The following is a 14,037-nucleotide window of genomic DNA, read 5'->3' as shown; positions in this document are numbered from 1 at the left end:
CTTGCACACTTGGCCACTGGATTCAAGATAGCCTGGCTGATGAGGATTATGAATCCGAAACCGGTCCCAGGAAGCTTGTTTCCGGTCCAGGGAAGACATGGCTTGGCAGTTAGGGCTGGACTGTGCCCATGAGGCACAGGGTCAGACTGATTTGCTTATGGCCATGTCTGAACTGGGGTGGCTGAGTGAGCTAAAGAATGGTGATGGATTAAACCCAGATCAGTTGACTGGGGGTGAGTGTTTGATTTGCTCAAACGCTCCGTCCATCATCCCCCTTTTGTTTCGCTTTGTTCGCCCTAAGTTGGCAGGGTATGCTCAGACGTGAGTCCCTTGCTCACTTGGCCACTGGATTCAAGTTAGCCTGGCTGATGAGGATTATGAATCCGAAACCAGTCCCAGGATGCTTGTTTCCGGTCCAAAGAAGACATGGCTTGGCAGTTCGGGCTGGACTGTTCCCATGAGGCACAGGGTCAGACTGATTTGCATATGGCCATGTCTGAACTGGGGTGGCTGAGTGAGCTAAAGAATGATGATGGATTAAACCCAGATCAGTTGACTGGGGGTGTGTGTTAGATTTGCTCAAACGCTCCGTCCATCATCCCCCTTTTGTTTCGCGTTAAGTGAAGTAGTGACATAAAGTAAAAAAGTGCTTAGGTAAACACAATACAAAAGATGTAAATAGGAGGCACAAATAAAATACCCGTCCTTTATGTATTGACTATATTAACCCTATCCCATTTTTAATTCCCTTTAGTGGATGATTGACCAAAGACATGGACCAGTAAAATTGTCTTCGACATTTCGACCCTTTGTGTATGTTAGTTCTTACACATAATGGCGGATCTTCCTCAGGGTTATTAAAATAAGGGCAGCATAGCTGTAGGAAATCCACAGCACCGGATCCTCCAGTATCCCACAGTTCTCTTCCAGCAAGGGGAGATATTTCTAAAATCAAAATGTTGCCCGGCATGTATCCAAACTTAACTTAATAGGGATGGATAATATAGACACAAAGCTGATAATGGCACCTTGTCAGCTTGTCAGGAGTCAAGCTAGCCGGGCTGATGAGAGGTGTTACCTCGAAACCGGTCCGGTCCTCGGATGCTTGATTCCGTTCTGGGAAGGACATGGCTTTTGTAGTTCGGACTGGACTGTTCCCATGGGGCACAGGGTCAGAGCTGATTTGCATATCGCCATTGTCTAACCCAGGGTGGTGTGGAGTGCAAAAAAACGATGGATTTGGGCCCAGATCTTTGGACTGGGATGAATGTGTGACATTGATCCACATTCGGTCCATCACCTGTTTTGTTTGCAAATTCCGCCATAAGTGCGCTGGGGATGCTCAGACGTGGGTCCCAGGCACTCCACACCACTGGAGTCAAGCTAGCCGGGCTGATGAGAGGTGTTACCTCGAAACCGGTCCGGTCCTCGGATGCTTGATTCCGTTCTGGGAAGGACATGGCTTTTGTAGTTCGGACTGGACTGTTCCCATGGGGCACAGGGTCAGAGCTGATTTGCATATCGCCATTGTCTAACCCAGGGTGGTGTGGAGTGCAAAAAAACGATGGATTTGGGCCCAGATCTTTGGACTGGGATGAATGTGTGACATTGATCCACATTCGGTCCATCACCTGTTTTGTTTGCACCTTGTCAGCTTGCAGCAACTCTTCTTTGAGAAGGTAAAATGGGTGGTAACGGAACATTTCCTGATCAGATTGGCAGAAGACAGCAAACCGCAGTGCCAGAGATTGAAAAAAAGAAGAGGCTAGAAATCTGGCTCTGCTCTTAAGGAAAGTGAGTTGAAATACAATGCAAAAGATTTTGTTTTTAAGGGAAAGGTTTGGGAATAAATTAGTCTGGTTTCCAGGGAAATTTCTTGTTGGACATGTAGTTGTTTGATCTGGGGATAGGGACAAGATCCCAGCAAAATATCACTGAAGCATGTTCAGTCCAAGCTTAAATCTATGCAGTAGCTTTCTATCCTATTAAGATTTGTTCGATGTTTATAGCACAAATTAGACCCGATCAGAGTCACGGCACTTTACATAGGACCTGATACACTAAATGTAAATTGATACTTGTATAGCGCACTACTCACCCGCAAGGATCTCAAGGCGCTTGTACGAATACCGCTGTGGAACCCATCCTGGCTTTCCCTGCGAGGCGTCCACTCCTGGGCACCCCCAAGGTGGAGGCCAGGCATCCTTTGCGTTGTGGGGGCCGTTGTGGAGATTAAGCAAGCTATTGCCCAGAGTTGCAGAGTGGGACTCTTTGAGCCCAAGACCCGACGAGGCGGGGAATTGAACCCGGGCCAGACCTCTGCATCAGGGTCTGCGGCTCTAACCATTGAGCCACACTTCTCCACTGTACAGTACGTTGAACAAGCTTTGTGGATTAAGGGGCAGCCTTATGTACACATGAGATACTATTACATTCATAAAGTTAAAATCACATTACTCTTTGTGCATACCATTACGATGATCTGAGTTCCAAGAAGCTGTAAAGCAAGATGATTGCGCCCTAAATTACTTCTGACTTCTCTATACTACGTCTTGCTATTCTGCAGATAAAACCTCTTGCGTTGTAGAAAACTTGCAAAGCTTCACTTTCAACCATTCCTTTAGGTTGACAACTTATCTAGGGCTTAATTTGCCATAGATGTGCCTCGGGACTCTACCCGCTTGTTCGTTCTGATTAGCACTGTGTGGTCACACTTCTGGTTGCAGCGGCCTAGTTGCCTCTTAACCATGACTGCCGATCTGTGCCTTAGTGTGACCTTTGGCAACATTCCACATTGTTTTCCCTCTGCAACTGTGTGGTTCAGTTGTCTGTGGTTTAATTCCTCATTGTGAACTGCAGCACAGGTTACTCCCTGTCTGCCCCTGTGTAATGATGATGTTCCATGCATTGAGGTGATTAAGTAGACGTAGCTGAGTAGTGTCTCTAAGTTATTTATTAAGTCCATAACATTAGTGGTAGCAGCCCCACCAGGAGCAGCCTCCCTGCTGCTCAGCCCATCTTCAACTGTCAACCCTCACACCATGCACCCAGCATTCCACTCATGTCCATCACACCAACATTCCAAACAGAACACTCACACTGGCTGAGCAGCTAGGAACCAAGTAACAGGGAACATTATAAACACAACAGGAAGATACCACACCCTGCAAGGGTGCAGTAAAGTCAATATTGTCAGTGGCGGGAGATTGCAGAACAATGTCCATTTTGGTGCAGAACTGTGTACTTGCGCCTTAATAGCCATTTGCCCTTACATGGGAGCACCATCTGATATGTTAATATGTGTGTACAAGTTGGGAGAACACAATGATGTGAGCTAATATGATTGGACTAATTCAAACAATACCAGATCATTAGATGGAGGAGGCACATACTCTTTTACAGAAGATAGTTGTGATCTAATCAGGGATAGTTGTATCAGGAAGAGTAGGATCAGTGATAAGAAGTAAATGACAAAACACGAGAATTCGTCCTTGTAGAAATGGAGAAAGGAGGGTCATATTCTAGCTGGTGATAGGCCAATGCATAGGATCCATACGTGAAGCTGGACCATATGCCCTTGGCCCACAGAACTAGTTCCGCACAGAATCAAGTTTCATCAAACACTCCCATTTTAGTGTTTGTTCCTAATGTCAGACTTCAAAGGTACATTGGATTTGCATTCTATGGTCCACTCCTGTTTCATCATATGAGATCATTTGTGGTAAAATAGACTATGTGTGGAAGTCATAGTTCAATGTTTGTATTAGGGTTTATGTTTCTGGACACACCAACAAATGTAGTGGTTGAGCAGCAAATGTTACCAGTCCTTACAAGTGTTCTCTCCCTCACCCCTTGCCTTCCAGACTAACCCTACCTATTTGGCCAAGCTGATCTTCCAGATGCCACAGAATAAATCCACAAAGTTCATGGACACGGTCATTTTCACATTGTATAACTACGCGTCCAATCAGCGAGAAGAGTGCCTGCTGCTCAAGCTCTTCGAGACCGCCCTGCAGGAAGAGATCAAGTATGTTTACTGACTTTACTGTATGTTTCTTTATTTAGATTTTGATATAGCACCACATTTCAAGGATAAGAGTATCACGATATGTTTAACTTGGCCTTTTGGCAGGTTCACCCCTAAACTTTTTGTTTTAAGCTCTGACATGGTGGTAGTGGTTTTAGGCCTTTGAGCACTTTAGCACTGTGGCCCAGTGTAAAGTGCGTGCGCGCTCTGAGTGCATGTGGTGAGATTGGCCTGCCCTCCCATAGGAATGCATGGAGGATATGTGTGTCCATGGTAATTCCTGGTATGAGAGGAGTGCAGGGGCGAGTTTAGTATGTATGAACTCGTGAGAATAAATGCTCCACAATGGTGTGCCCAGATTTATGGTAAATGGTGGAGAAATGCCACTTTTAGGAGTTGGCATTTCTGTGTGCCATGTGTCTGCCTGCCTGATGTGGATTGCATGTCAGGCTTATGAGTGACAGGGGCTGGATGGTGTGGGTGGTTCCAGGATGTGCAGGTTGGCTCCAGGAGGTGCAGATTGAGTCAGCGCTAGGCTGAATGGGACATCTGGGCTGGGGGTAGGGGGAGGAGTTAATCCCCTGTCCCTGAATAGGAGTGTGCCTTCCTTAGTGAATGCTGGCTGTGGTGTGTCTGATGATGAGCCCCCACCTGACAAAGGGGAAGAGGATCCTTGTCAACAAAGTGCTACAAACCCCCCAGAACCAGTTCTGGCTGGTATCCCCAAGCCCTGTGCTTTCTACACAAAGGAAATGTAGTATAAAAGAAGGGACTGTGACCCCATGAAAAGGTTGTGCTTTTCTTGTGCTTAGGCTTGCAGCCCACAGGCTGCCGGACTGCCAGGAACCGTCGCTTGGGGTGTACTTGCTGCCCTGCTAGGCAGCTGATGGTCTGCTGGCCTTGGAGCCCCCAGTGTGCTGGCCTGCCAGTGTTTTATTTGCCCAGCTTCTGCCCTCATCAAGCTCCAGGACGAGGGGAGCATGAGGGCGCTGCAACGCTGTCCTACCGGAGCGTCCTGAGGAAATCCCGACGCGGCGACCCTCCCCACCCGGGTTGTGAGGAGGAGCGGGAGCCCACCCCGCATTTTTGCTAAATTTTGCCGCGAGTGCCCACCCCCGCGTTTACAAAAGAGAACGGGCACACACCCCGCGTTCGGCACTTAATTTGGCTGGTGCTCACCCCGCAATCACTTTTGATCCAAAGCGGGAGCCCACCCCGCGTTTCTCTGCCAATTAAATCACCGCCACTGCCCGGAAGCCAGGCAAGCTGCCTGACTCTGGGCGGGGCCTTGGAGGCAGAGTAGAGTTGGGCCGGAAGGAGGACGGGAACCCACCCCGCCTCCACGAGACGTCACAGGCGTCCCCACGCTGACGAAGTCCCGGTCCTAGGAAGAGGGACCGGGTGAAGTAACGCCAAGTAGAAGAGTGCAGCGGGTCAACGGGGCTCCCGGGAGTGTGAGGGAGCCCGGCGTACAACAGTGGTGTGGCCAGTTCCCAGGCGGGGCTTTCATGAGGAGAGAGAGTCCTGCGTGTGGCAGCCCTGAAGAGAAGAGAGCTGGGACGACACCATCTCACTGCCGGTGCCCGTCCCAGCTCCCGAGGAGTTCTGAAAGCCCAGGTGAGTGGGGCTTTACTTTATACCCTGTCGGCATTCCCGGGCTGGTGCTTGAGAGGTCCAGCAGGAGATCATGCCGCTCCAACATTGGGGGCAAATTTGTAAAGTGAGCCCAGAGCGGGGCTCCAGAGGACCGCATTTTTCTGGTACAGCTGCACCGCCGAAGCGGGTAGCTACAACGTGGCCACATTAGTCTTCAGGGCCCCAGTGAGGGTCCAGGGGCACAGTGGTGCCCATGTTTGGTGGCCTATTGGTTCCACTAGTCCCAGTGGGACAGAAGAGGCACTGTGGTGCCAGGCCTGAAATGTGAACCTCTGGTAGGAGTGAGAGACACTCCTCTGCCCCAGTGCAATTGTGGTTGTCTGGTTCCTACTGCATTGGCAGCCCTGACATTCTGGATGTGGGGCATTTGAGCCCCATGGAGTAGGCCAGTTCCCCTGGGGGATCATTTCAGTGTTGATGCTCCTGAGGGTTAGGATAATGTGTTTATGCCTAATGTGATATTGCGTAATGTGTTTAGGCTGATAGGGTTTGGGCCTACTGTGGATTTATGTCTAATGTGATATAATGCTGTGGTCATTATGGTACCAGTAGTTACTGGTTGCGTTTTGCATTTACTAGCCTGCATTCTGATGGTTCTGACTGTGGCCCGGTCCTGTATATAATCCCCTGTAATACTGCCTGGTGCCAGTTGGCACAGTGTACATCGTATGATTACTATTCTATGTGTTTATGATAATACAAAGGCTATTCTTATATAACCTTGTGTGGAGTTCCTTTTGTGGTGTGCCTAGTGTGTTGCTGCTGTGTGTTTGTGTTGCGCAAAAGCTTTACACATTGCCTCCGGGATAAGCCTGACTGCTCGTGCCAAGCTACCAAGGGGGTGAGTAGGGGTTATCTTTGGAGTGTAACTCCCTTGCAATGACTAGAGTGGTGCTCTCTGCCTGGCTTTGGCGCAAGCCTTAGCCTACCAGAGATCCCATTTCTAACACTGTACTAAAAACATTTCTATTGCAGCAGCTACCTCTCAAACATAACATGCAATATGTAGAACAGCATTGAGTGTGAGGCCCGTGCAGTCCGTTTGAGACTACATTATAGGTGGTACAGTTTGGTTGTTGGCATTGCTTAATTTGTATAAAAAAGGTGCAGATGCGCTGAATCTTTCTTAAGAAACTGCAGCCCACTTAGAGTGCTGGCACCACCCGCAGCCACCACTGGAGCCACCCCTGCCTGGCAGGACATCTACCCAGGCTGGAGCCACCCCCGCCTATAAGGACATATACCAAAGCCCTCTATGCTGTTTCAAACCCTCGGGTAAGTTGTCAGGAGGGGCTGTGGGGATTCAGTTCAGCGTTTCTGTTTCTCAGTTTTCCACAGATAACTACTGAATGAGCACATAGTGGGATCACTTTCATAACACACTGACAGAAACTTTCACTGCACTTCAGAGCTCCCCTGCCCGGCCATGCATGAACACCCACCTCCCCCCCCCCCCCCCCCCCCACGTCACCCAGACACCCAGAGCCTCCTCAGCCCAAATTGTGCGCTTTTCAAGCCTCACACTCTCCATAGTGTGCAGCCTTTTTCCGACGTTTTCCTACTGAATTGTAATTGCAGTTGGCACACATGTGACCGTCTCTCTGTGTACTCAGTAGAGAGGCCAAGAACAGAATGAGTATGTTGCCTCAATACCTTTATGACACAGTTACAAGCACTGCCAGAAACGTGCTTCAGAGCTTGCAATTATACTGAGCATGAACCCTCACTCACACTTTCTGAACTCTCCCAGACGTTTAGAGTGAGCCGGCGGGTTGCTTCGCTGTGAAGGGAGAGGAATGGATTGCTGCGTGTCCCAAGAGAACTCCCGCTCATCCTCCAACTCCACCGACCACAACACCAGAAGCCAGCTGCCTACCCCGCACCGTACCTTACCTCACCTCCAGTGTGTGGTGCTGGCTCAGGGCACATCTGGGTCACACCGTAACACAGGCAATCACTAGGCAGACTGTGGTGCCATTGGTGGGCATCAGGCAGTGCAGTGGAGGATGCAGTGCAGGAACCACACTACTCCTGTGGCAGGGTCTCAGTCCTGCACGCCATTGGTCGCTGCAAGGTTCAAGCAGAAACTCAAATGGCCCAACCAGCCTCAAGCCGACCAGGGTACTGCTGCAGCAATTTCACTTTAGACCACCATCATAGCAGTTGAAATAGGAGTGAGTCATGTTCATGTTGCAGGACTTCTTTCAAAAATAATGTTTTTTTTTCATTTGCGCAACGAAGTTTCACTGGTGTCACATCACAAAGGCAGTTAGGTGTGACCGTTCTGAGCAATGACGCGACTTCCATGCCTGGCCCTGGGAGCCTCAAATGGCATCAGGGGGATGTGGAATTATTTTCTTAGTGGATTTGCAGCCATGGGAGAGAAAACAAGTGCTTTAGGCTAAAGAAATGCTGGTGGTGCCCACTGGCAACCACTGGTTCCAATTATTTACTGTTTAGTGGGGATGCAATCAGTACAGTGCTTAGTGTTTTTTCGTCACGTGTGTATGTATGTGGTATTTCTATATTGCAAACCTATCCAAAAGGCAGTTGAGCACCGTAAAGGCTAGAAACATAAACTCAGAGAATGATAGGAGAGATAGCCGGTTTGAAGACTGTTGATTCATTATGATGTAGTGTTCTTTAAAAATAAATAGGAGCAGCATTGAGGTGGTCCTGATGGATACAGGAATGTTGTTCCACATCCTGGGCGCATAAATGAAAAAGGCCTGCTCCCTTATTTTTTCATTTTCACACTTCATAGTCTACATTTCTTGTGGTCTCCTGGCTGCGAGTGTGTTGAGACCCACCAGAGATGGGGAGCGTGTCTGCTAGATAAGCAAGGGTGCTGGTTGGGATGGCTTTGAAAGTGACACAGATCGTTGTGAAGATGTGGTGGGCCAGTAAGGGGAAGCAGTGGAGCTCCAGCAGGATGGGGGTGGTGGTTTGGTCATATTTCTTCTGGCTGTGTATGAGATGTGCTGTGCCGTGTAGGGTGTCTGCCAGGCGTTGCGGTGTGAAGTCTGGGAGGCCATGGAGCAGGGTATTACCACCATCCAGATGTGAGAGTCTTAAGGGCTTGAACAGCAGCTCTAATGCCACTTTCTAGAAGGAAAGCAGAAACCAACCCTGGAAAAATGAGATGTATAGTAAAAATCATTGGCTAATCCTAGAAACCCTTTCATAACTGGAAAACAACATAATTCAAAATCTCTGGTCACTCCAGCGGATGACATGTATATGATGCTATAATAACGGAGCCGACACATCAAAGTTGGATGAAATGCAGGTTATTGTCATTTTTAGTGACCTCATACAGAACAGGCACTGTGGTAATACTTTCCGTGGACTAATCCCCTAGCCCTTACACTGGCACATAGTACAACTAGAAGTCAGAAAGAATGAAAGTAGAGAACAAATGCAGGAGGAACCGGAAGAGAAAAGGATTATGACAAAGGTGTCTAGTATTATGATAGAGGAGTTAAAGGGAAGGTAAAGAATGATTTTGGGTAATGTGGGATGCTACACATCTATCTGGCGAGTAGCTCATTCTAGTCAAATATGTCAAATGAATTATTAGAATATTTTAATATTGTAGGTCAAATCAAGTTACCGTTAGTTAAATACTGGGCCATGGATAAATCCGGTAGCATGATTAGCTGGAAATGGATGCTATAAGTTATTTGTATTCCTACATTGAAATTTGAAGATAAGGCAATAACATTTTTTAAAGTTCAATATATTGCAAGTTACAAGGGTTAATATGTCTTTTAATATTGATGTAGATGTGAATTTCTGTGAGCTCTCAAAACTGGGTGCAGGTGTATAGCAAATCCCAGTGTTTGCACAAAAATTACTATATGGCGTGTTATAATGTGTTGCTAATTTGTTTTAAGTAACCTGAGGTTTAGGTGAGTTCATTTAAAATTAAATTCAACAACTTGTAAAAATTGTACTTTGGTACTTTATCACTACGTCATTAAGTGTCTTTAGCTCTTAACCATTCTGTACCTTTCCACAGTAAATCTGCCACTGCGAATATAGTTATCTGATCTGTATAGAGTCAGGTAGGCTTTAAACTCCCATTTGATTACCCATCATAACTACTTCTCTACCATATAGCTTCTGCTATATGCACCTTTTCTTGTCGAAATGCTTTTTCTGCTCTGTCAGATACATAAACCGATAAATATGCTGTTTTTGCTTTAAAGATCTAAAGTGGACCAGATCCAGGACATTGTGACTGGGAATCCCACTGTGATTAAGATGGTCGTCAGCTTCAACCGAGGGGCCAGAGGTCAGAACAACCTTCGGCAACTGTTGGCTCCAGTTGTGAAAGAAATCATTGATGACAAATCTCTCATCATCAACACAAATCCCGTCGAAGTGTACAAGTCGTGGGTAAACCAACTGGAAATGTCCACAGGAGAAGCCAGGTTAGTTGTTAAGAGTTGTATATGCGGTGACGTCACGTGACTCAGTCTTTCTTCTCTGTTCAAATCCCACTTGCACACCGACTCCGTGTCTCTGTAGTGGGCGACGGGGATAGAAGCCTGCCAACACCAGTAGTCAAAGTGGGGGGGTCGGGGGGGGGGGGGAATAGGGGAACTGTGGGCAGAGAATTGGAGGGCTGGAATAACCCATGGAATGGGTCAGTGGGTGGAGTCAGAGGTGTGGCACAAAGAGCAAAATATCCCAATTCTTTGTATTTGTTTCTCATTTCACTAACCGGTTACAGCTTATTACGTTATATAATTTAACCAATGAATACACATGTTTATTTAAGGTATAATATGAGTTATTGACATTAAAATATTTTCACAAAGTATGATACATTTCTAATCACAGAATGTCCCAAATATACTTAAAAGTGGAATCGCGAGCAATTTGCCTCCGAGCCATGGAGTTTCTGTCATCAGCACGTCTCCTTCCTTTTCCCAAAAGCAGTTAAAACATAAATGGCAAAAAATATTAGTTTGCAAATGTTTTTGACATAATTATGGCTCTGCCATATTTGCCACATAATACATCATCTGCTGCATAATCTGACTATTTTAACTAATAAATTGTTTATAGCTCAAACCGATCAAAAGTTACTAAACAATGTGACTTGTGATGCTGTGAAGTGGAGGGCCCTTTGCAAAGGTTGACTGGTCACCTTTCTCACTGCTGCAATTTTATGTTCCACTGATACTAATAAGGAAAGTCTTTGCAGAAACTGTTAGCATGTGTAAAAATGTCAAAATAATAAAGTATCAGAACATTTACAGCACCAGTAGAACCAGTGTAGGGTGTCAGAGCACTTTACATCACACATATTACACAGAGACAATCAATCATATGTGTGTGAATCACTGTATAGGGAATGTTACATAAGACAAAGGACTACAAGATGTAGGAGTCACATGACAACCATACTAGTAGGCAGCATGGTTTCATAGTGATTAGTCTGGAGAAACACAAACTCAGAATTTAAAATGTAATACCATGGTAGGGGGTTCTCTTTAATAATCAGAATTGATTTCTACCAAAATGAACCCTTTTTTGAAACATTATGACAATCAAAGACTGGGGAAAAAAACGATGCTCTGATTTATACCTTGCAGTTTGCTTGCAGCTCTTACATGATAGTCAATAGCTCACTGTTCTATGCTAGGATTTTAGCTTATTAACTGCAAGTAACAATAGGGTCTCTCTGACAAAAGCAGTAACCCACTGACTTATTTACATTATGTGCACTTTGTGATCTGCATGGTACATGTTCTTATCAGCAGGCACATTAACCCCCTGTGCTTCCTTTCCATGAGTCAAAACGTCCACTAGACAAAACACCCCTCTCTCTCTAATAAGAAAATTAATCACTGGAGTTATTTTTTTTTGTAAACAGATTTTTATTAAATTGTGATAAAGCAATCAATAGCATCACAGAGGTAATAGTGTAATTTCAGTTCAATTCCAGTGTAGATCCTACTACATTTACACATACTAATCTCAGTCTGTCTTTCCACAAATTAATCACTGGCGTTATCGTGACATTTTTATTGTTGCCGAAAATTGTTGGAGGCCAGGAAGGAGGCAGCAAGTGCTTTTAAAACCATAATATATTTGCAAACATGACGCCCCCACCTGAAGTTAGCGCCAGCCGCATTCCGTGCAGGTAACAGCGGTGGGGCCGGGTAAGGGGGGATTTCTTGGGACGATGGTGATGGAACATTAATTATTTATTTAATTTCCCCTCTGCATCGTCCCTAGAAATCACCTCTGACCTGGCTCGTCTGTCCCACCGCTGTTACGTGCACGGACCGCGGCTGGTTAGCGCCTGGAGCGGTCGCACTGCCCTAGAACCACCCGCTCAAGGGTCCTGTGACCTCAGTGACAGCTTCATAGGCCTGCCTGCAAGACTGGAGGTAAACGTAAGAATGAATTATGGCGGACAGGCCTTCAAGGTTAACCCACACTTGCCACTGCTAGGGTCCATCTGCTGGTGGTAAGACACCAGGGCTTTTAAGATCTTGCGGGCCTTCTAAGGTCTAGCATGGGAATGTGCTCCCTCAAGGGGGAGTTGTCTGGTGGACTGGTCATGTTGGCTGAACCTAGTTCCCCAGTTCCAAATTCAACAGCTATGACCATAGTCATAGTGCCACATCCTCTCTCCCACTGAACAACATACTGCCCCACTGAGAAAAATGTGCACTTCACTGACCCGCTATAAACACCTGGATGTGATTCCATTCAAATGATGCACTAGACCAGAGCAATAGGCTTCCTAAAAAGAAATTATCATCATCCTAGAAAAAGCAAACACTCATAGGGAATGCAAGATTAAGTCAAGCATGTGAAATGTAAGCAGGAACAACATGGCTACCTTTTTTCTTTTTACACTCATTATTCAGAAATTAGTGAGTGCTTGTGCCTGAAAAGTTAAGGCCATGACTACAGGGACCAGAAGGGACCCATTTCAATGTCCATTGCCGGTATCCTTACAAAACATAAGCAGTATGGTTTAAAAAGACCACATCACTGAACACAGATCCACGGTACACATTTTGTTTTCCAATTCACCCATCAAGCAGGTATTTCAGTACCTCCAGGAATATTGCATTTTCCCACCCAGGGAAAGCAATGTTGTTCAAAGAGAGACGAGAAAACAAAAGTAGCGCTTCACTGGCAAATACTGGAAAGTGACGCTAATGTGTTTAGGTGTGAATTTGTTATTTATTTTTTAATTAGTTATTTTTCATATTTTGAATGTTTTATTTCTCTCCACCCCAAAACTTCACTTAGAAATAGAAAAGTGTCCAAAAAAGACGACGTTTCCAGCAAAAGGGTTTTTTAGGTCGAGCTATTTATAACTCGAAACCTATTGGGGCTAAACTAAGAGCTAAACTAGGCTCTCAAAAAATGCGGATTTCCAGAAGTGCATGTGTCCCATGCACGCGCTTCTATCCGCCTGCCTCGCATCACCACATCAAAGCCAGCCATCTGTTGCTTCCCCTGAAGCTTCCCCCAGCGTGCGCTCGGCCTCAGGCATTTCTCCTCCCCTAATTATTCACTGCCCACGGCCGGCGGTACTTTCACTTTCACGGCCGCCAGGCCGTGTCTCGCATTTCTCCTTCCCCCTCCCAGTGAATTAAACTTGTATCCCAAGCAGCAACTCCGCCTGCCCTGGGATATTATAGCCTGCTGGGGCCGTTGTTCTTTTTCCTCTTTCATGAGATTTTCACTAGGCCATTTGTTCTGTTTTACACACTCCGTGGTTGATACAGGAATGATCTGTGTTCGATATTACGCTCTAGAGAAGTTTTTACTGCACACTTTTGTTTTTTGCGACCTGTGATAACGTCTGCACACTCACGTTGGAGCTGTACTCTTTTTTTGTTTGTTTTGTTAGCTCTTTACGGAGGTTGTTTCAGGAATAGAAGGAGAAGGCGCTAGTTGTAAGTCTTGCACAAGCGCAGGAAACAAGTTGGCACTGGTTGGTAGCTTTCTGAATTTAGGGAATGTTTGCTTAAGGCCGAAAGGGTCGCCGCCCAGGCCGCCGTGAGACGGGCGCACCTCTGCCGCGCTCTCTCAGGTTCCTCCGCTCTCCTTTGAGTGTTAAAAGGTGGCAGTAACACCTTACTGTGTATCCTGGTAAACCTGTGAAAAACAAAAGCCCTTTATGTTTGCTGATATTTACATGCTCTGTTTTTATTTTATTTTTTGTGGCTCACCCCCCCCCCCCCCCCTCCCCCGCCACCCATTGCTTTTGCATAATTGCTTTTGCCTGGAGGCGCGAGCTTCGGTATGCGGCCTTTGTGTTGACACACACTGACGCAGGGGAGCTGCTGATGCCCGACAAGGAGTTTTGCAAT

General features: G+C 46.4%; 1 protein-coding gene across 2 annotated transcripts in view; it reads left to right on the top strand.

Moving 5' to 3' along the window:
* IQGAP2 (IQ motif containing GTPase activating protein 2) overlaps nucleotides 1–14,037 on the top strand; it is a 1,114,959-nt gene that overhangs the window by 905,104 nt on the left and 195,818 nt on the right. For both annotated transcript variants that reach the window (XM_086960756.1, XM_086960757.1), the window contains 2 exons: nucleotides 3,864–4,027; nucleotides 9,895–10,119. In XM_086960756.1, the coding sequence (XP_086816882.1) occupies nucleotides 3,864–4,027; nucleotides 9,895–10,119 (389 nt within the window). The remainder of the gene's footprint in view (nucleotides 1–3,863; nucleotides 4,028–9,894; nucleotides 10,120–14,037) is intronic.

Source organism: Lissotriton vulgaris, chromosome 3_1, assembly GCF_964263255.1.
Source record: "Lissotriton vulgaris chromosome 3_1, aLisVul1.2, whole genome shotgun sequence".
NCBI classification, from domain to species: Eukaryota; Metazoa; Chordata; class Amphibia; order Caudata; family Salamandridae; genus Lissotriton; species Lissotriton vulgaris.
The sequence above is the reverse complement of the archived record's forward strand: the minus strand, read 5'-3'. Positions and strand labels throughout refer to the sequence as shown.